General features: G+C 28.8%; 2 protein-coding genes across 2 annotated transcripts; both read right to left on the bottom strand.

The window, feature by feature from the left end:
- Positions 1-1,282: 1,282 nt before the first annotated feature.
- LOC114935223 (ATP-binding cassette subfamily G member 4-like) lies at positions 1,283-9,508 on the bottom strand. The gene is made up of 11 exons (XM_029307959.2): positions 9,199-9,508; positions 6,114-6,427; positions 5,233-5,403; positions 4,795-5,005; positions 4,344-4,442; positions 4,003-4,154; positions 3,757-3,925; positions 3,368-3,468; positions 2,906-3,061; positions 2,609-2,727; positions 1,283-2,506 (listed from the first exon to the last, which is right to left on the bottom strand). The coding sequence occupies exons 1-11, from the start codon at positions 9,365-9,367 to the stop codon at positions 2,278-2,280; spliced, it is 1,890 nt and encodes a 629-aa protein (XP_029163792.1). The 5' UTR covers positions 9,368-9,508; the 3' UTR covers positions 1,283-2,277.
- On the bottom strand, positions 9,421-20,599 carry LOC114935353 (ATP-binding cassette subfamily G member 4). The gene is made up of 10 exons (XM_029308175.2): positions 20,322-20,599; positions 16,395-16,512; positions 14,413-14,596; positions 14,002-14,147; positions 13,583-13,821; positions 12,980-13,239; positions 12,460-12,628; positions 11,822-12,078; positions 11,425-11,579; positions 9,421-11,277 (listed from the first exon to the last, which is right to left on the bottom strand). Exons 1-10 carry the CDS (start codon positions 20,446-20,448, stop codon positions 11,088-11,090), a joined length of 1,845 nt encoding a protein of 614 aa, XP_029164008.2. The 5' UTR covers positions 20,449-20,599; the 3' UTR covers positions 9,421-11,087.
- Positions 20,600-22,170: the final 1,571 nt, after the last annotated feature.

The raw sequence follows: 22,170 nt of genomic DNA, 5'->3' as shown, positions 1-22,170 counted from the left end.
TTTATATTTGATCTAACATTCAATTTAATATCAAGTCTTAATATAATTTTAAGTTTAATTTTTGTATACGAAAATATTAAAATTTTTTATTTTGTATTATATTACATACATTATGTTAACAAAACTTATTAAATGTCAATTAGTTGCAATTTTTCAAAATGAATAATTAGAATAAAATAATCAAAAACATCAATTGAGCAAATGTGAAAATTTTGCCTTTTTCACTGCGAAATAATTATACTCTTTAAAATCGTACTGACGTATTTTTTTAAACAAAGTTTAAATTAAGATTTTTTTATTTGACTCCAATTGAATCCTTCTATTTATTTTTGCAAAAAAGATATAATTTTTCAAAAAAAGTTTGCAAAAATTGAAATTTTCTTGCTTTGCATTTTTACGAATAGCTTTGTTGCAAAAACATTTGGAGTAATTTGAACTGCACAGTATTAGTCTTTAATCTTTGACGTATCAATTGAAAAAAAAATTATTTATTCTCTTCGTGCAATACAATGCGAGATATACATAATTCAATATGCATACCCAGCCAGAAATGAATCGACGTCAATTCATCGTCGACGTCGATTTGATCATTCATTTCTGACTGATTGTGAGCAAGGTCTCTCCGACCCAGCAGTGTGTTAAGTAGATCAATTAAGTAGTTAATAATGCTTGCATAAAGACTGCGATCTTATATGAACCGATACCACAATCTGTATTTATATAATACTAAGACAAACATTATTGCAAAATGTTCTGTATTTCAAATAAGGAAAGAGCTAAATGAGGAACAACGACAACACTAAACATTAACTAACGTTAATAAACTACAATAATAATACACAATGTCATATGTTTTTCGATGAACGAATTATGATATTTTTTTCAAATTTGTTATTACTCTTTTATTATTAAAAAGATACAAATTTAAGACGCGGCCTTTTCAAGATAAACACGAAAAACAAATTAAATGGCGACATCTACATTTTTGAAAAAATTAATTTTCGCTTTTAATTATTAAAAATTATTATAAAATTAACGAGCGCGTTTAGAAATATGGAAAAGCATGAAACAAAATATCCCTACATCAAATAATAAAAAATAAAAAATACGTAACATATGACACAACAATATACTCGACCTTAAAATTATGAAGAAATTAATTAATTACCGCCGCTAGTGCTTTAAACTATTTTAATTATGAAAGAACGTGTCATTCGTGATACAAACTGTCATTATATACACGCGAGACATACACTGAAAAAAATTATTAAATTAATAAATATTTATTTCAATACTGCCTAATCAATCATTTATTTGACTAATTTAATGTATACACATTGCAATATATTTTAATATAACCTCACGACATTTGGCTTATATGAATATATATATATGTACGAGATTCGCCAGATTAAGTAAAAGACAAAAAAAATGCTTATTGGAATTAATTAATAATCCCATGTCCGAATTGTTTTTCGATAAGTTAACGACGTATATAAATGTGACATACATTGATCTCATGACAAAAAAATGCTTATTGGAATTAATTAATAATCCCATGTCCGAATTGTTTCTCGATAAGCTGGCGACGTATATAAATGTGACATGCATTGATCTTCTCACTTGATTTGATTTTTTAATTCATTGTTTATTGTTCGCAACAAATTAAATAATTACCTCTTCAAATGTCATGTATAACAAATATCTAGTAAAATATTTTAATAATATTAATTTTTAAGTATCTGACAAGAGACTAAAATTATCTAAACAAGTAACGGGGCTTCAAAAATACAGCGTTATATAAAAACGTACAGATTTTTATATTAGTTGTTATTTTATTTTATGTATATCTATGCAAAAAAAAATAAGATAAGAAAGAAAAAAAGAAAAGGAAGAAATTTTAAACTGCCCGTTTGATAATCACGTCAGCTTTATCAAGTCGTTGGCTTAATGACTATTTTTGAAATACTTTATCTTATATAATACTGTTATATTTAATTTATTTTGTTATAATATATCTTAAATTAATTATTGCAGTAAAATCTAATTAGTTATAAAATTATAAAAAAATATAGAAAACAAAATAAATTTATATTCACAATATTTTACATTTTTCTTATTTCATAATTTCTTTGGTTTGTCAACAGAAAAAAGATTTACGTTCTACGATTAATTTGAAAACAAAAATAATCGTGGAACAAATTTTTTCCCTTTATGTATTTACATATATACATGTATATGTAAGTAAATGTTCATCAGTAAAAGTAATTTTATGTATCACTTTCTCGCGTAATAAATTTTCCAGCAAAGCACCACATAGATGACAACATGTGTGAGGAATATCCAACAGCCGAGTATTATTAAAGTTACAAAAAACGGTACCGTAGGCACACCCAAGTCTGAAAGAATGACGTTTGGAGAACGAAAATAGCAGAAAGTTTGTATGCAACGTAAATTTGGTCGATCGAAATCGTAGATCGCCTGCATTAATCCCTCAAACGCGTATCTGTAATAAAAAATGCATATTTTTTTAAGTAACTGAAAAAAATAATTAGAATAAGCTAGGAATAACGCTTTGAATGGAATAAAAGTATATTTTTGTGCATACCTGAAAAAACTTAGGGTGCCTAAAGGTTGCAGGAACACCAGCATCTCCCCTATCTTCAAGTAAAATCCGGCAAACAGCAAAAATGGTATACTTAATGCCGTTGTTAAAAAAGTAGCCATCTGAAGAAATATTATGTTTATTATACGACGTTATTTTTATGATATTTTATAATGAGCAGTACATGATTTGGAAAATACGAACTGATTGATGGACTAATTTGAAATTTATTTTTATCGTAAATAAATCATCTGTTAATTTTTATAAAAGTACATTGTAGTGTTATATATATGTTGTTACCTCAAGCGTGAAAGCCACACCCATCAAAATTCCGATTGTTTGCCCAAGAATTGTTATCAACACGCCAACAATCCACACTCCGAAAATCCTGTTCGATTCCATTGGCTGTCCCGACAAGTAATATGATGTAAACAAGAAGGATGAGGAACAAAGTATCTAAAGATTAAAGCAAAGTCTTTTATTCGATTATTTTAAAAATAAGAGCAAAATCATGTATAATTATGTAACTTCTATATATATAAAAAAATTAGTATTGTATAGTATATTATATATATATGTATATATATATACATATATATATAGTAAATATAAATAATATACACAAGTAGTATTTATAGTACTTACACAAGTACTATGTATAGTATTTACTATATAATATTAAATAAAGCATAGTAAAAAAAATTATATAAATATAAAGCATATAGTAAAGAAAATTATATTAAATTATATTAAAGAACGTACTTGCATCGGAAGATCTGTTAATATTTTTACGCTATAGTAAGATCTGAAGGAGTACCAATTATTTAAATGTTCCTGTAGAAATACTGCCGCTTCTGTGGGAACTGCAATCATGCATATTGTATAAATAAGAGGCCATGCTTAATACAATATAACATTTAGAAAACTCAAGTTTACTGCATAAAACCTATGTATTTATCACGATGCAAGTTTTTGACACGGCAAGAGTTTAATAAAATGTCACTTTAAAATTTATCAAATTCTATTTAACTCGGAAAATCGTTTGATAATATTTTATTTAGTCATTTTTGATGACTGATAAAGAACAAAAAATTATAACACATGCTTAAAAGTCGATAAAATCTTAGGAAAAAGATTTATGCGTAACTTACACATTAAAATCGCCAGCATCGAATTTGTAAAATATAAAAAAAGCAGAATAAAAAATAAATAAGCCATGTTGCTCTGCACTTTTTCCGCGTCATCGCCAAAGTCATAAAAAAATGTTCCTAAGAGCAGTCCTATTATAACGTGCATCGCAAATCTCACCTTTGTCATGATCTAAAATATAGGGACAATATTTTTCTTTTCATTTTGTACAAATAATTTCGGTGTCTTATAGATCATTTCTTACTCACGGTGTCACGCTTGATGCAAATAAAAGCTCTTGAAAATAATATTTTTTGTTGTTGCCACGTAGATAATCTTTGCTTTTTAGTATTATTTGCGTGACCAACCACGTCATCTCTTTCGATATTCTGGTTGGAACAAATCGCATCCGAGTCTGTTTCTGCAAAATTCGTTGATGATTATCGATTGAAATTTCTCGCTGATCTTTATATTCTCTATCTTGCAATCTTTGATGTTGTTATATTATTAATACAAAGATAAGATAAATGAATTATGAAATAGATAATATCAAAAAAAGTTCAAGTAATGATTTATATCTAAAGATATACATATATATTAATTTATTTACCATTTTTATGACGCAATTTGTATTTTTCATATTGACTACGACATATCTTGTATAGATTCTCTAAATCTTCATCTCTCTGTTCGGTTGTTACTTCCAGTACTGTAATTATAGAAAAAATCTTGCATTTCACTATTGCATGTATATTATCCTTTAATTTCCTAAGTTAATAACTCATTTCCGCTTGTCTCAATGTTAGATTTAAATACGAGACATTCGATATTAAAAAATTAAAAACATTGAAAAATTGATAACGATCAAAAGTGTCAATTTTCACATTAGTTTTTAAAATTAATAAAAATTTTTGCAATTAGTAAGAGATCAATCTAAAGTCCAAAATATTGCGAAAAATAATGTATGTAAACGCAAAAAAAATAAACGCTATTTTTTTACTTTTTTTCGATGATTTATATTCCTCATGCTGCATCGACAGAAGCAATAATTAATTAATTACCGAATTCAGCAATGTTGTAGAAGCGCGGGCATGTGAACCCGGCGCTCTCGTATGTGTTAAGTATCTCGTCTTTCGGACCACAGTACATACATCTACCTCGATTAAGTACCATAATGTCATCGAACTGCGAGATCATTTGACTACTAGGTTGATGTATCGCGCAAATCACGGTGCAGTTCGCTCTCGCCATATTATGCAGCACGTTAATGAGCTATTGAAATATTCATCCCCGAAATTTTAGCATATTACATCTTAAAAAATGATATAAAAAAATTAACATTTTTTATATCACATATAATATACATAAGAACTTTTTTATATCATTTAATATGTAAGAATTTTTATATCATTTAATAATGTGAGAATTTTTTATTAATATATATATATATATATGACATTTCGAATAATGTATTTATTAAATTCTTCCATGAACCATACTTGATTAGATGCAGCGCTATCGAGGCCGCTCGTCGGCTCGTCTAATAAAAAAACGGACGGTTCAATCATTTCCACACCGATGGCGAGTCTCTTGCGTTCACCTCCGCTCAACTTTTTCGTCAGCGTGTCTAGACAATTCGTTAAACCGAGACTCTCTGCGATCTCGTTTACCTGAAATAATTCAGAAGGAAATTCAGAGTCTTTGATGTATCGATGCGCACTTTACTTTGTGGCGCCAACGTGCAGTAAATAAAAAAATAATTGATGATCAACGATTTAGATGATGGAAACTACATAGTTTAATAAAAAGTAATTGGAGTTTTTTTATGTCACTTTTTTAAGAAATTTATTGCAGCCAAATTGACAAAGAAAAATTATTTTACTTTATTATAGCTTTATTATCATATGCTCGTGTTTAATATTCAAAGATTGCAGAAAATTTGCTTTTTTGAGTGTTTTTTAATAATTATATTACTAACAGATACTATAATTCTCACAAATAATTTCAATAGCTATATTTTCAGCACAACCCAATGAATTATTTATGAAGCTTCTGTCAAACAGGTATTTGAACAGATACTTTAAAAAACTTCAGATACTATATAAGAATGTTTTGGAACTTACTATTACAGTGATATTTATTTATTTATTCAATTAATCCGGGATAGCAATCCTTTTTTTGTATACAAATTACAATGAAATAAAACATTGGTAGGCACTCTTAATATACAAAGATAGAAGCGACGACATAAAAATACAACCAAAGAAAATATAAGGAATAAAAAGAAATATATGTCTTGTAAAATGTGTATTGATGAAAAAATGAAAAAAATTATGCATCGACAGGATTTTAAGCATCTTTCCATCCTGTTCGCACTTACGATCACATGAGCATTCGCTTGCTCGTTTTGCTTGACGTTCATCTTCAGTCTAGCCGCTATATAGAGGGTCTCCCTCGTCGTGAGAAGCGGCAGCAATTCGAATTGTTGCGGCACGTAACATACATGTTTGCGGAATGTTCCTCTGTTTCGTTCGACGCCGTTTACATAAATGGTGCCGTTGACATTGACCCATCGCTCGCCCGAGATGATTTTCAGCAGCGTCGACTTTCCCGCGCCGGAAGGACCGATTATCACTGACACTTTCCCGGGTTCGAAGTGTCCGGTCACATCGTGTAAGATCGTCTTTTTGATCCCTGAAATTGGACATTCCTTCATTAATAATTTTCTACTATTTATTTTAATTCAAAGGAGTTACATGAATGTAACTGCGCAAAGAAGGAAAACGGAAATATATATATATGTATTTTCTATCTTTTCTAATTTTTTTCTAACTGTAATATGTAAATGTAAATTAAAGATTTTATATTTTATTATAAAAGAGTATATAGCGAATAATTTAATAAAAAACTGATATAAAAATTAATATTTAATGAAGTGTTAAATAACTTCTGAAGTGTCCGGTCACATCGTGTAAGATCATCTTTTTGATCCCTAAAATTGGACATTCCTTTATTAATAACTTTCTGTTATTTATTTTAATTCAAAGGAATTACATGTTACATGAGTGTAACTCAAAGAAGAAAAACAGAACTATGTATCTTCTATCTTTTCTAATTTTTTTAACTGTAATATATAACTGTAAATTAAATATTTTTTTATTTTATAATAGAGATATATAGCGTATAATTTGATAAAAAATTGACAAAAATTAACATGCAATGAAATGTTAAATAACTTCTGAAAAAAGCAAGCACATATGTAACATTGATAACTTTGTGGATTGAACTGTTGATCCGAAAGTCAAAGGCAAAAAAAACATGGAGACTTAAAAGTGATGACATGATGATTTTCAAGGAGATTATTGCAATAAAATATTAGCTGACACTTTAATTGCAAGAATGCAATATGCAATGCAGATGAAGTTTCAGGTAATAAAAATTTGCAAGTGCAAATTTCTATGTTGTTATTTATTAGATATAATCCTCATTGCACTATATACAAAAATGTGAAATTAGAATATATATATAATTAATGACAATTTGAAATTGACGAACAGAACGAGAATAGAATTATTAATGTATGCCTATTTTTTACATTTACATTTTTTATATATGTTATTATGATTAAAATATGTTAATGTTGCAACAACTATTTTAATCAACACATAATTTGTAATGTTATTTTAAATGTTTATAGTTCATCAAACTTTTTGCTTGCATATACGTTTTGCGATATAATTGAGATTGATAATGAATCATTAATTAATGCGCATTGTAATCAAGGTTTTTGCATTGAAAATTATACTTCCTTTTTATAATAACATTATATTTTTTTTCACAAGAATACGCGTTCAACTTAAAAAAAAAGTTTAACGAGTCTGTTGAATATTTATTTGTGTTATATGTATAAAAAAATGTTGATAACATAACTGGTTCAAGAAATGAAGTCTTTACAATATACATGTAAATAATAACATTAGAATAATGTTGGTGAATTTTTTTTTAAATTTTTTATATATATGCGTGACCTTCTAAAAAAAGGAGAGAGAGAGAGAGAGAGAAAGAAATTTGAAAATTTGGTGATCCTGATAAATGCTTAAGAATCCGCTGATTTCCACATAACAGATAAATCTTTTGAACTTTATTAGAGACGCGGATTCAAACGCAAAAAGAATATATCGCAATATGAATTTATAAGATTGAAGCAAAACATCATTAAGAAATCTTGAAGACATCTTTAAAAAATCTTATGATATGATATCCAAAAGACATTTTAAAACGTCTTTGTCTGGGGTAGAACTTAAAAATAGGTCTGTTTTCTGACTATACACTAATTCAGAGTTTATCTTTTTTCTTCTCTAATGTTAAGTAAAGAAGATAAATTCTGTGTGTGAATTAGTGCAGCTAGTGCAGAATAGAACAGACTTACATATTTGATAACAGCAAACGTTTCTATCAAGTAGACGCTTGTTTTGACCAATCAGAAGCTTCAATGATACTATTCACTCTTCAGGTTGGCTGTCGGAGCAAGCTTTGCGGGTGCTTGCGATCGATTTGCGTCTCACATAGAACAACCTTAAGCAAATGGCGCAGCATCGCTTTGTTAGTGGATTTGAGTTATTACTAGAGATCACTGAATTCTATATGTATACTGCAACATGAACCGCAGCTATCCCCACCCGAAGAAAGAGCAAAATCGAGGCATATATCTCTTAGTCGTACATATACGCATGCGTAAAATGTTAGAAGGAGAGATGTATACCAAAAAAAGTATATAATTATCCTTCTCCTCTTCCACTTACAAGTGTACACGGCCAGTTTGCATTCCAGTATAATATGCAGTTCAGTGGTGAAACCATCAAGAGCATGGATGTACAAATAACTACTCATACAGCACTACAAGATTGCAGCAGCATTGTGACAACATTTCATTGCAATATTATTGTGAAATGTTGCAGCAATGGTAAAATGTTCGCTTTTATTGTTCTATAACATTGCAGCAATAATGCAATAAAAAAAAAAATATATATATATATATATATGTAATATTACTATTGGATTATTGAAAATGTGTCAAATACATGATCGGACTGAATGGTCTGTACCTGATATTTTTTGCGTGAATTTTATTTTCATAATATTTCTGAAATGTTGCTGCAACTTTGTTTAAACTATATTGCAAATTTATGCCTATATAATATTTCTGCAATATTGCTGCAAACTTGTGTGCTGTATGGGTATGGATGAAGCGTTTGAGAGGGAAAGTGGAGCTGGAAAAAATTGCCAACCAAAATAGCTGATCCGATGATCGTGCAATTGTCAATTTTCTCTTTATTTCTCTGGCTTCATTTCTTCGGCTAAAAAAGTATATCTTGCGCTTCACCTAGAAGTCCTACATCTATGGTCAGGAGAGACTGGTGTTTTCTACATATGAAGGGCAATATGCCAAATAAGTGTATATTTACCTTTACGGTAAACCGAGTAGCTGAGATTCTTAAATTCGATGTACAATTGTGACTTCCGTTCTTCCTCCATGAGTCTTCTCATCAGTTTTTCCGACTCACTCAGCTGAACTGGGCAACTACGGTCGAGCATGTTGACTGTCGCGTCATTATTATCGTCAGCGTCCAACATCTCTCGCGCTTCGTTAAACAAGTGTTCCGTTAACTGATTACAAATGCTCACACTATTATATACACAAGCCTTCACGAACGAACACAAATAAAAATGCGGCGCCAATTCTCTTTTAAATTTTTTATTAGACAACAATGCGACCTAGACACTTTCAATGCTTATCTTATACTCTCGATCGACTGCATGCTACTATATATAATTACATAAGTCTTTTGCTTCATAAATTCTAGTCGCTTATTCTTTGATCAAATGGAAGACGAATACACACGCTAAGCTTTACTTGCGAATTCTTGGCCGCAACTGACAGAGGCGCGTTCGTATGTCTGTTGACACCGTTGACACCGAGCGTTTCACAAACAGATGGTCTCATAAATAATAATATACAATTCTGCTGAATGTTCTCGTGGTGACGTTCGCGACTGATCTTATGCGAATCGATACCACAATCTGTATCTATAAAACTAAGCAAATATTACCACAAAAATATCCTCTATTTTAGATAAGAAGAGAGATAAACGAGGGATAACGACAACACTAAACATTAACTACAATATAATAATTATCTTTTCAAATTAAATTAAATTAAATTATTTTTCTATTGTCAAGAAAATAAAAATTTCACACAGTTTCGAAAATTTTAAACTGTTATATCATGCATTATTATATATTTATTAAGAAAGATAAAGAGAGAGAGAGAGAGAGAGAGAGAGATGTTGACTTTGTTTTTTAATTGGTATAAGTTTTTTTTAAATAATTTAGATGGTAGATAAAAAGCATACAGGTTTTATAACTGTGCAAAACAAAGTAAAAAGACTCCATGAATTTTATATGCTAAATGATTGTATGATGATTTAATGATAAATGATTACGTTTTATGTTAAAGAGATGCAAAATTCAAGTTATAATTCTTTTTAATTTCTTGTTTAAATTGACGTATATTTTTTACAAACGTACGAATAATTATTACGTTTTTCGTTACGGAAAAATTATATAACAAATTTTGCGCATCATACTTGACAGACACGTGTCCATATGCTAAATTAAAAAAAATATACGATTCTTATGCAGTTTATTGCATAACATAAAAATTGATATTCTTCTAAAATAACTATTTTTTGCCCGTTCTAAAAATATATATTTTTTAGCAAAATTTGCTTTTCTAGTCACGTTTAGAAAAAATAACAACATATAACACACGATGACAAAATTTTAATTCCATCTGTTTAAAAATACACATTTTAATTAAAATGGATTTTTATATTAAAGTTATAGATATATGTATATTATATTGAAAGAATAAATCTCGGAATAATATTACGATTAAATTTAACAAACCAAATATACACACTTTTTTATTTGTTTGTCAACATTTAATAATAATTATAATAATAGTTTAATAATAATTACCAAATAATTATAATTTTTTTGCATGTACCTATATATTATACAATATTATATTATATACATTTATTATAATTAAATACATATATATATGTGTGTGTGTATATATATATATATAATATTATAATTAAATATTTGCATGTATATACATTATATAAGAGTGTTACAATTGTTTAGATTCAACAAGAGATAAGTCAGTCTTAACAAGTAAACCCTCTGAGACCTCTGTATATTTACACTAGTTGCCTGGCACATTTTTATATCTGCGACATTTTTATGTAAAGCCCTTTTAAACTCTAAATTATATATCGTATATCTACTATATGCGTTTCTTAATTCTTATTTTCAATATAATAAATGCCACAATATCCAAGGCAATACACAGTAGTATCATTATTGTCATGTTTAACCAATAATCCACATGCTTCATACCTAGTTCCGAGACAAATATTTCGGGAACAGCGAAGTGACAATATTCCGCCGAGCACTTCAACTTCGCACGATCGTAGCTACGATTATAAATGACATTTCTTCATATTTCGATAGTTTATTTAAGAGGAAAAAGTTTGATTTAATTCTTTTTTAAAGAAATATTGCAAAGATTACTGTCGCTCAATTGTTAAAATATCAAGGGAAAAATATATCATAGATCTTACCCGTAAATCGCCGTTATGAGCCCCTCAAAACCGTATCTCACGAATGACATGTGAAACAGCCAATGCAAATAAGGATGTGCATCCTTCAAACGTACGAAAAAACCGCTAAATAACACGAACGGCATTACTGCAAGTGGTCCAAAAATTACGCTATTCTGAAAATAAAGCATTTGCAACAATTTGCACAAATTAATTTTACTATTAATTTTCAGTATTTTATTTTATTATAAACAAATAAGCGAATATTTTTCAATTCCTTCAAGATAAAAAAAGGAAAAAAGAACGAATTAATATACCCGTGTCTATTACTCTAATTTCGTTAAAAATTCTCTCTCGATAAAAATGCAAATTTAAAACGATGAATTAATCTTAGAAACAAAAAATCAAATAAACAAACCTGGACTTTTAAACCAGACCCTATGATAAGCCCGATCGTTTGACCGACCAGACTAATGGCGAGGCACATGAGCATATATAGTCCGAATCTTCTGCTTTCGGGAAGCTGATCGCTCATATAATATACTACGATGGTATAAATAAATGTGCCAGTAAATTGGACAATAAAATCAGCCAATTTATTCGCCAGATAGTACGCTCGTAGTTTGTACCAACGATTAAAATGCTCGCGCCTGAGAATCGGTAATTCCGTAGGAACTGCGTATAAAATTTAATTATATGTATATATCGAAAGATTTATATTGTTATGTATTAGTATAATATCAAGTATAAAGCTCGTCGCTTCACGAAAAAAAATTAGCCACCATAATTAAATTTTAGCCCTACATCATAACTCGATTTAGTTATCATGCCTAAATTTGAGCTATAAAACTAATATTTTTTAGCAGAGAATTCTATAGCTAAAAATATTAATAATATTTAAAATATATTAAAATATATTAGTTATCATAGAGCTAAAATTTAAGCATGATAACTAAATTTTATGTGTAATATAAGAACAGTTTTAAAATTAGCTATGATAGCTAATTTTTTTTCGTGTTGTTGAGATTAAATTGCTAAACGCAAATAGAAACTTACATGTAATCATTGTAGCACTAAACGCATTGTACATGAGAAACATAACGCTGAAAAACAATAGATTTAAATTGTCTAATACGTAAGCAGCATCCTGACCGATTCGGAAGTATAAGGTGCCAGCAAGCAAAGCGATCGCAAGATGCATCGTGATCCGTGTGCATGTTAAGACCTAGACAGATGAAAAATTGTAAAAAAGAATTTAAAATTTATCAACGATGTTGTAAAAAAATTATACATAATCGATACATAAATCGATTGATTATATATGACGTCCGAATTAATAAAATTTTCAAATACAATCATTACAAACATATATAATAAGTAAATCTTTTGTGTAGTTTTTGTTTGAAAAAAATTCATTTGGGATAATTAAAAACGTTGAATTAAAAATATCAGTTAAAAAATGTCGAACATTATTTGAAAATGAATTAACATATTAGGCGGAAATATGATAAATATAATTTTATAATAAAAATATTTTAATACAAAAGATATGACTCATATTATATGGCAACATTACCTTATCACGAATTAATTTAATCGCATTTCTCTTGATAAGAATCCAAAGCTGCTTCCAGGAACTGGCGACATAATGCGGCGTCTGTTTGAATTCCGTTTCGAAGGAATACAATCTTACAGGAGAAATATGTTGCGAGATCATAATTTCTTCATTCAAGCGAAGAGCTCTCGCCGACCTCCATACGTTACTTTTGCCATTCTCTATCGATTCCACTAGCTTGGATATGTGAAGACCATAATCACCATTGCATATTTCCATTACTGGAGAGAAGAGAGAGAATTCCAAGTTCAATATCATTGAATTGAACATTAATTGAAAAAAAAAATTATTTCACAAAAAATTAACATGTCTAATTACATTATATATAATTATACATTAATATATTTATTTATATAATAAATATCAATTAATTATTTAATTAAATAATTAATTTATATTTAGTATATAAATAAATATGTATTATATAAATATGTTATATAATTTTATTATTATATGTATATAATTTATTATGTAGAATAAATTATATTAGAATGTGTCAATAAAGTATCATTGATTTTTTAAGTATCATTCGATATAGAATCTATTAAATAGCTTGAAACTTACGGAAATCAGTGGGATTAAAATGTGTTGGACAGTGTAATCCTAGACTACTTAAATATGGCACCAAATTTTGCGTGCTGCCCGTGTAAACGCAATATCCGTCAGCTACTACGTAAAGATGATCAATCATATTAAAGAGCGTCGCGCTCGGTTGATGAAGCGTGCAAATTATAGTCCGTCCCTCTCGGGCTAATTGCTTCAAAAGTGCCAAGCATTGCTTCGATGCGACGCTATCTAAACCACTAGAAGGAACAACATCAAAATATAATCGTGGATCTTTCAGGTAGCAAACTGTCATTAAACGTCAAAGTGACGTCATCTGACGTCTGATGACGTACGCTTGCTACTTGGGCATTGATCGAATAATTTCGAGAGGAGACGAGATAAAACAATAACCGACAAGATAAGCATCCGATTTTTACCTCGTAGGTTCATCGAGAAACATGACTGGCGGATTATTGATCAATTCGAGCGCGATGGCGAGTCTTTTTCTCTGACCTCCGCTGAGATTGCAGGTAAGCGTGTAACGAGATACGTCAAGACCCATCACTGTTAATATTTCGTCGATCTGACGTAAAATTAATTAACTCTTAACTATCGTCATTCATATGAGCGTTGTTATAATCGCGTACAATCTATTAATCTTACAATAAGTTATTACATTTTATTATTATTGTAATACAATGGAGGAGAGGGTTCATGGTTTCTCTCCGTGAAAAATAATTATTATATAATAATATATTTTTTCCTCTCTCCTTCTCTCTTCCACGTTAATAATTTCATTATAAAAAAAAAGATCCGTAAATAATAGTATTATTATAAAAGAAACCTACCCTCTGCGATTTTTGACGTCGGTTCAATTTGAGCTTGAGATCAACGGCGACAAACATCGCTTCTTGCACCGTTAAAAGAGGTTGTAAATTATCGTCTTGCATTATGTAAGCGGATAATTTTCGAAATTCCGACATGTCTCTTTCCCGTTCGTTTACCAGAATCCTCCCGGTGACCGAAGTTATCCTGTCAGATGAACAATAATCTGTTGCTGACTTACGTACATCTATTTATAATATAATTATGTCACTCTCGACAATTAAAATTAAAATTAATAATTGTCTGATTAAAATGGAAATTATACATATATATTTTTATAATTATTATAATTAATTAAACTTGATTGTTCATAAAAAAAATAGGAAATTGTCTCTACATATGATACTTATAGGAGTGAAAGACAATGTGATAATTATAAAATTGTCAGGTGTGCGATATATATGTATATACAAAGTATCAACTTAATAAGAGCTGACATTGAACGAGAAAAAAACTAAGATTGCGTATAGGAATGCCGAAGAGAATAAGGAACAAGATATAAGTGCGCTGAAAATGATAAGACTTGTTTTAGAGCGCGAGCTAAAATATCTTTACGCATGTAATAGATAAATGTGCACCTAAATTGCAAATTCCGACTAAAAAAAAATATACTGCGACCTTGCAAGTTGGTGCAGGCGTACCGTGACTTTGCACTCGACTTTGTTTTCGATCCAATCGTTGTCTATTCTTTCGTAGGACTATATTATCATAAAACCGTAATAAGATGCGTGTCCGGGAGGAAGGTCTCGCAATATATTCGCACGACCTCAAAGCTAAAAAGAGGTGATAATAAAGATTACGTGCACAGATAACACGACTATTCAAGGCTGTTTTGTGAATTGACGTTTCGATTCAAAATCTTCAAATCGTGCACCTCCTGGACGTTTTTCTTTTTTGAAGAAAAATCCGCAATTCCTATTCACCGATAAAACCAGCATTTTATTAATTTTTTTTCGGTCCGAGACTATTAATTTTGAAAGAACACAGTTTTTCTTTTCTTGGTACACGTGTCTTTCTGTTATCCCGCTAAATTCTTTTGATATTGACAAGAAAGATAAAGAATAAAATTTTGCAAATTAATTAATATTTATAAATTGTATAACATTAATATGTACATATCGATTGATAATAAATAATTATATAAATTAATAATAAATAATTATATACTGATAATTAATTATATAAATTGACAAATTGATTATAAATTGAGTATAAATTGACAATTATTTATATATAAGTAAATTGATAAACACACACATGGTGTACATTTTTCTGAACAGGTAATCATTCGTAACCATAAACAGACAAGTCTCCGAGTTCCTGTCACCTTTCTGTCACATGTGAAATACGTGTTAGAAAAGATTTGGGAGTCTGTGATTGACTCAATGCAGGGTGTCTAGCAAAATTTGAAAATGAAATTTAAGGACATTTCCAGGACATTTCAAGAAAATTTTCACGATTTTCCAATAGTATGATAAAGATGTGCAATAAGGAGTCGAAAACTTAATTTTTTAATGAAGTCGATATAAATTGTTAATGAAAATTAATATATGCATTACAAATATTTGATACAATATTCTCTTACATTATTATATTTGAACACTTGAAAATCTATAAACAACTTATGCGTAACACATATATTTTTGGACTCCTTAGTAAATAAAAAACATATTGTATAATATATTATTTACGAAGTAAAATGAAATATTTTTTATTCGAACAGTCTCAGCTGACTCTTTTAGCTGAATGTTTAGAAGCAACGAATAAAATCAAGGTTCTACAAAATTCAAGTACATTTCCAGCAATTTTAAAGGAAACAAACAATAAAATTCCAGAACGTTTCAAGAACTTCAAGATTCTCAAGGTTTTCTAGACATTCCGATTGTGTCTCTTTGCTGCGTCCTTCAGATTGATCAGGACGTAGGACAAAACATTTATTACTTACGTAAAACCTGCCAGGATATCCATTAGGGTGGATTTTCCGGCACCCGAAAGACCCATAATGGCCGTGAGTTCGCCTGGTCGAAAATCGCCATTAAGGTCACGCAGTAACTCTCTTCTCTCTAAAAAGCAAAGATGATTGCCCTTTATTGAAAAAGGAAACTTGCAGTAGACGGTTTTTATGTGAGAAAATGACGGGTCGGATAAATATATACTCTCGCGAGATAATATCACTGAAAAAAAAATTATTGGATTCGGATAAATATTTATTTCAATACCGCCTAATAAATTATTTATTTTTATACTAATAATATTGATTTAATGTGAAAAATATTTATTTTATATGAGAAAATTCTTTTCAAAACTGATAAATATTTTTCACATCAAATCAATATTATTAGTATAAATTTAACATATATAAGATAGGCAATAAGAGCCAAATCGCGGATGACAGTGCGTTATTCTAAACGAAACTAAATTTTTTTCGTTAGAATTAAATACCTGTGCACAAGGCACCAAATTTTTACTTGGGCACGGCCAAGATATAAAATTGGAATAATCTCTACAAGAGATTTTTAATTCCATGTATCCCCTATTCCCCCTAAAGAAATAAAGTGCGAGAGAAAAATATAGATCCGAAAGTCGCAGAATCGGGAATCGAACCCCGAGACCTTTCGCTTGCCGGGCGACTGCTCTTCCAACTGAGCTATTCAGATCCTTTCGATTCTATACTTTTCTCTGTTATATATATTAATGTTGGTAAATAAACGCCTTTAAGCCAGCGTGTATAAATTAAGAGTTTAACTAGGCTCTGTAATATAAATATAAATATTATTAGTTTCAAATAAATAATTTATTAGGCGGTATTGAAATAAATATATATTTATCCGAATCCAATAATTTTTTTTTTTTACTTAATATTTACTTTTTTTTCTCGCAATATATGATCAATGTCCTAAATACGGCCAAAGTAAATATTATAGTTGTACGCGCCAAGTGAAAGTTTATATATCCACGGAGCAAAAACGATGTATCGCTTTATATTTGTGGTAACATATATATATATAAATTATATATTTTATACAATTATCTCTTCATTATAAATTGTTGTGTTCGAATAATATTATTGTTACCACAAATATAAAGCGATACATCGTTTTTTGCTCTTCATTATAAATTGTTGTGTTCGAATAATATTATTGTTACCACAAATATAAAGCGATACATCGTTTTTGCTCCGTATATATATATATATATAATTGATTAATCATTATTAATTAATTGCAATTAAATTAATTTTAACTAATAATTATAATTGATTAATAAAAAATATAATTGATAATTTAACTAAGATCACAAATATTTTTCTGTGTCTTCTTTCTCGTTTTCGCGAATCTGCGTTGATCTATTATATTAGCGTTTTGATTTATAATCGAAAAATTAATGAAAGAGCAATAAGTCATTCTCAATTAGACTAACATTTTATTGTAATGTCAATATTTCGATCCAATGCTAATACTTGTATTTATGTAATATAAGTAGTACCTTTTTTTGGCTATTTGTCTATTTATTTTGTCAATAGCTTTTTATCTATATTTTGTGTTGATTAATTTACTCTTAATTTTATCGATTAATTCAAGTGATTTTTAGCTATGATGAGAATCACATAAAAATATGTGACCCAATTGCGTCGTAATTAATCAATTTGTATGGATTAGATGTGGCTTTTGCTTTATATGCTTGCGTAGATAACGATACGTAACTGTCATCGCTCATTTTAATTATAATATATCAGTCAGACAACTAGTATTTAAATGAGAAATATCTAATCAGCAAGTCATTATACGTGAGCTCTAATAACGTAACAAAGCTTTATTTTAACATTTATAATTAGTATATTAATTTCAGTATAAAATATTGATATAAATGTAAATATTTTTCTCTCTTTTTAAGGATAAAAATATTTATATAAATTTATATAAATATAAATATAAATATAATATATATTTATATAAATTTATATAAATATAAATATAAATATAATATATATTTATATAAATTTATATAAATATATTTATATAAATATAAATATAAATATAATATATTTATAGAAATATAAATATTTTAAACCTTGAAAAGAGAAGATGTGAAATAAATTTATTTCAAATTGTCTCAAGGAATTTCTATTATCTTTTGCAGCTAGAAAAAATGTCTTATTATCTCGAAGATGTATTCATAATTAAATACTTTAATCCTGAGATTAGTAAAGCTTACGTTATAATTTGTTATACTTTGGAACGAAATAAGTAGCTCGTATATGTATATCTTATCAATTTTTACATTTCTTAAAGTATTCTCAGCAATAATTGACGTATCTTTTTGCATTTTATTTCTGACAGCAATTATTCACATTTGAATTTTTATCTCGACTTAATACTTACGAGGCCAACGTACGAGGATATGAAATTTATTATCTTTTTTTTCCTATCAATCTCATCGCCTAAAATCAACGTTGATAAGATTTCAATTACAATTTGTTGTGACTGATTCTAAAGTGTGAAGGTTATTCTTTTCCCTGTGAGCTTACAAGAATTAATACAATTATTCATCTGAAGAATGCAACATAATATTATATTTATTATATATATTTGTTATATTATTTGTTCTATCCTCCTTTTTTATTAAATTATATATTATATATTTAATATGTGCATATTTATCATTATTATTATTATTTTTGCTACGCGTGATTTTATCGACTAAATTTGATTTAAAACTTTTCTTAAAAAACAAATTTTACATATATACATTACTTTCTCGTAAACACATTGTAAATTTTTTTACTGAATTGTTTTTATTAAGAGTTAACTGCTGTTTAATGTTATATTGATGTACGTGCAGGTACAAAAAAACCGCGATTGTAATCATGCAAATTTCAGATGTTTTCAGGTGTTAATATTAGCATAGATAGCATTTACAATTTAAAAAATGTGTAATTATGTACAATATATTCTGTATAATTCCTTATATTTTAGTATTTGATCAATCAATCATCATATTTTTACGAGAGAGACATTTATTATTATTATATTTTTAAATATTTGCAGAGAAAAAAAGATAAATTTATCTATTTATTTATTTATCTATCTATCCATCCATCTATCTCTGTATCTTTGGTTTTTACAAAAGCTTAATATTTTATGAATTGATTATTTGCTGATAAACACGTGCGTTACGATATGAATCATTTTTAAAAACAGAAAAATTTACATTTTAATTATACATAAATTTGAAATTGATGAGTATTTTATTGCAAAGAACCGTCTTCTTGCTGTTTTTAAAATTTCATAATGCGATATATTGTATAAGAATCCCGCTAATTATTCAAGTAGTAATTATAATATATTGCCGCACACGTGTCACATTGCACCGATATTTGCATTAATTGAACACATACACACATACACGTATATAATTTACTCGCCATAACAAACACATTTCTCCAATAAGAGAAAATCGAAAAATATTATATATACATATACATATTATATATATTATATATATATATATATATATTTTTTTTTTTATTATTTATATTATTATTTATATTATATCATTTTATATTACATATTATATTATATATATTATGTTATTATATTATATATATTATGTCCCTAACAGCACACATATCCCGAAGACGTTCAGAGAACATCCTGAGGATGTTCGAATATCCACTGGATATCCTCTGAATATCTTTCGGAATATGTTGTACTATTAGGGGTATCACATTATATTATATTTATGTTATATTATAATATAAATATATATATATATATATATATATATATATATATTATATACATACATATATATATATATATATGTATACATATTATTTATATTATATTAATTATATATATTAAATATATACCCTTGGTCAGGATTCCTCGCCGTACGCTGTACGATATGTCCTCGAAGAGCAGATAAAGCGATCTATCGATGTCCGTGCGCGATCGATCGCGTCTCTCGAGCGCGAATTCCAGCTCGTCGGAGCTCATCGTCGTTCGTTCACGTCCACGAGAGAATTTTCTCGCCGCGTGGTTTTCCCCGCTCTCGCTCGCGTTCCTTCTTTCCGCCCCGCTTTCTCTTCCGCCGACCCGACAAACTACCAGATGTAAACTCCGCCGCCGTTCGATTGTACGCGCGCCTTATTTATCGGCGCCCACCTGTTACCTCTACTATTTGCCGGCGCCGGCGCGCGTTGCTCGCTTCTCAGGGGCTCGGATGTGTCTCGTGAGGGGTCTGATTGTGAGGCGATCGCTCGAATTGGTGTTGCCTTAAGGAATTTATTGTAATCTAGGTAGAAAAAAAATAAAAAGGATATCGATTACTTAACAATAGGCTGATTAAAAATTCGAATCGAATAAGAAATAATGTGTTTTTGTCATAATTGCAGTATTATTATATTTTTTATGAAAGTCATGACAATTAATAGTTAAACAATTGCATAGCAGTGATCGGTCATAAATAAAAGTCATTTAAATATTTTAAGTTTATTTTACGATTTTTATTCATACAAAAACTCTGCACAGATCTGTCAAAAAGATATTCTTCATTTAAGAAAAAAATTCTCCAAAGAGAAATATTCTTTAATTAAATATTCATAACATGCAAGAATATAAACTTAATGGGATGTTTTTTATCAGTATATTATTTGAAATATTATTAATTGTGATAACAATAAAAAACAGACTTATAAATGGACATTTGTTTTTTATTGCATACAGTACAGTGTAATTTATTGCATACAGTCATTTCGATTGATTAATGGAAATATGCATCCTGGTTCCGGTTCCTGAAATACTGTAAAACACTATATGATGTTTATATTCTACGACTAAAAAAATGTAAATCGTTCTTTTCTACAAGACACTTCCCTCCATATAATGCAATTTCTCCATTGATAGCCGAAAACAAGCATCGTCGAGGAAGAACCATATTTTCTAATTTCTCTGTTAAGGTAAGCAAATGTACGAAATCGATTCTCGCCAACATCCGTGGATTCCGCATTTATATTTTATCAAAAGCCGTGCGTTATCATCGCGACTCTCCAATAGATAAGATTTATCATTTTCAAGAATGTGCACGCATCTCGCGTCTAGCTCATTTTCTTTGTCTCGTGCAAAAAACATAGGTCACATATCAAAGAGAGGTTTTTTTCGTTTTAAATTCGCTTCAATTTACAGCAAAACGTGCAGAGAGTTCAAAGTTTTTTTCCCCGCAAGAAATACGTGAAAAAATTCGATTACGAGTGTGTTTTTATGATACATGTGTTCCACGTGCAAAAAAATCATGAATTAAAATCCAATAATTTTAATAGAGATAGATATCGCAATTTTTTACTTTGCTAATTCAAAAAATATACGTGGATTTATTTTGCACAGCTTCTTTGTTTTTCCTCCGGCTTCACTATAAACGAAAAGAGAGAACCTGCTTTTATGCTCTGTGCGCAATAAAGAAAATTCTATTATGAATAAATAATAAATATTAGGAATAGAAATATAATTTTAAGATAATAAAAGATCGAAAAGATTCTGATATACAAATACAAATCGAGCTCTTATACACTAACCCGAGTAGGTTTTCTATAAAATATATATATATATATATATATATATATATAAGAGTTATTTATAAACGAATCTGAATATATCGGAATTTTTTCGCGCGTGATTTGATTACTTGAAATAATTTAGATTCCAAAATATTAAATATATTTC

The sequence above is a fragment of the Nylanderia fulva genome, unplaced genomic scaffold, assembly GCF_048542155.1.
Source record: "Nylanderia fulva isolate GAGA-0341 unplaced genomic scaffold, ASM4854215v1 Scaffold12, whole genome shotgun sequence".
NCBI lineage: Eukaryota > Metazoa > Arthropoda > Insecta > Hymenoptera > Formicidae > Nylanderia > Nylanderia fulva.
The sequence above is the reverse complement of the archived record's forward strand: the minus strand, read 5'-3'. Positions and strand labels throughout refer to the sequence as shown.

Coding starts and splice junctions, on each gene's coding strand:
- LOC114935223 (XM_029307959.2), bottom strand. CDS start 9,367: ATGTTGGACGCTGACGATAATAATGACGCGACAGTCAACATGCTCGAC. Junction 4,443..4,794: donor CTACAACATTGCTGAATTCG/GTAATTAATTAA, acceptor CTATAATTACAG/TACTGGAAGTAACAACCGAA. Junction 3,926..4,002: donor TTTGCATCAAGCGTGACACC/GTGAGTAAGAAA, acceptor CCTATATTTTAG/ATCATGACAAAGGTGAGATT.
- LOC114935353 (XM_029308175.2), bottom strand. CDS start 20,448: ATGAGCTCCGACGAGCTGGAATTCGCGCTCGAGAGACGCGATCGATCG. Junction 13,240..13,582: donor TTTTAATCCCACTGATTTCC/GTAAGTTTCAAG, acceptor TCTTCTCTCCAG/TAATGGAAATATGCAATGGT. Junction 11,278..11,424: donor CTCATAACGGCGATTTACGG/GTAAGATCTATG, acceptor TTATAATCGTAG/CTACGATCGTGCGAAGTTGA.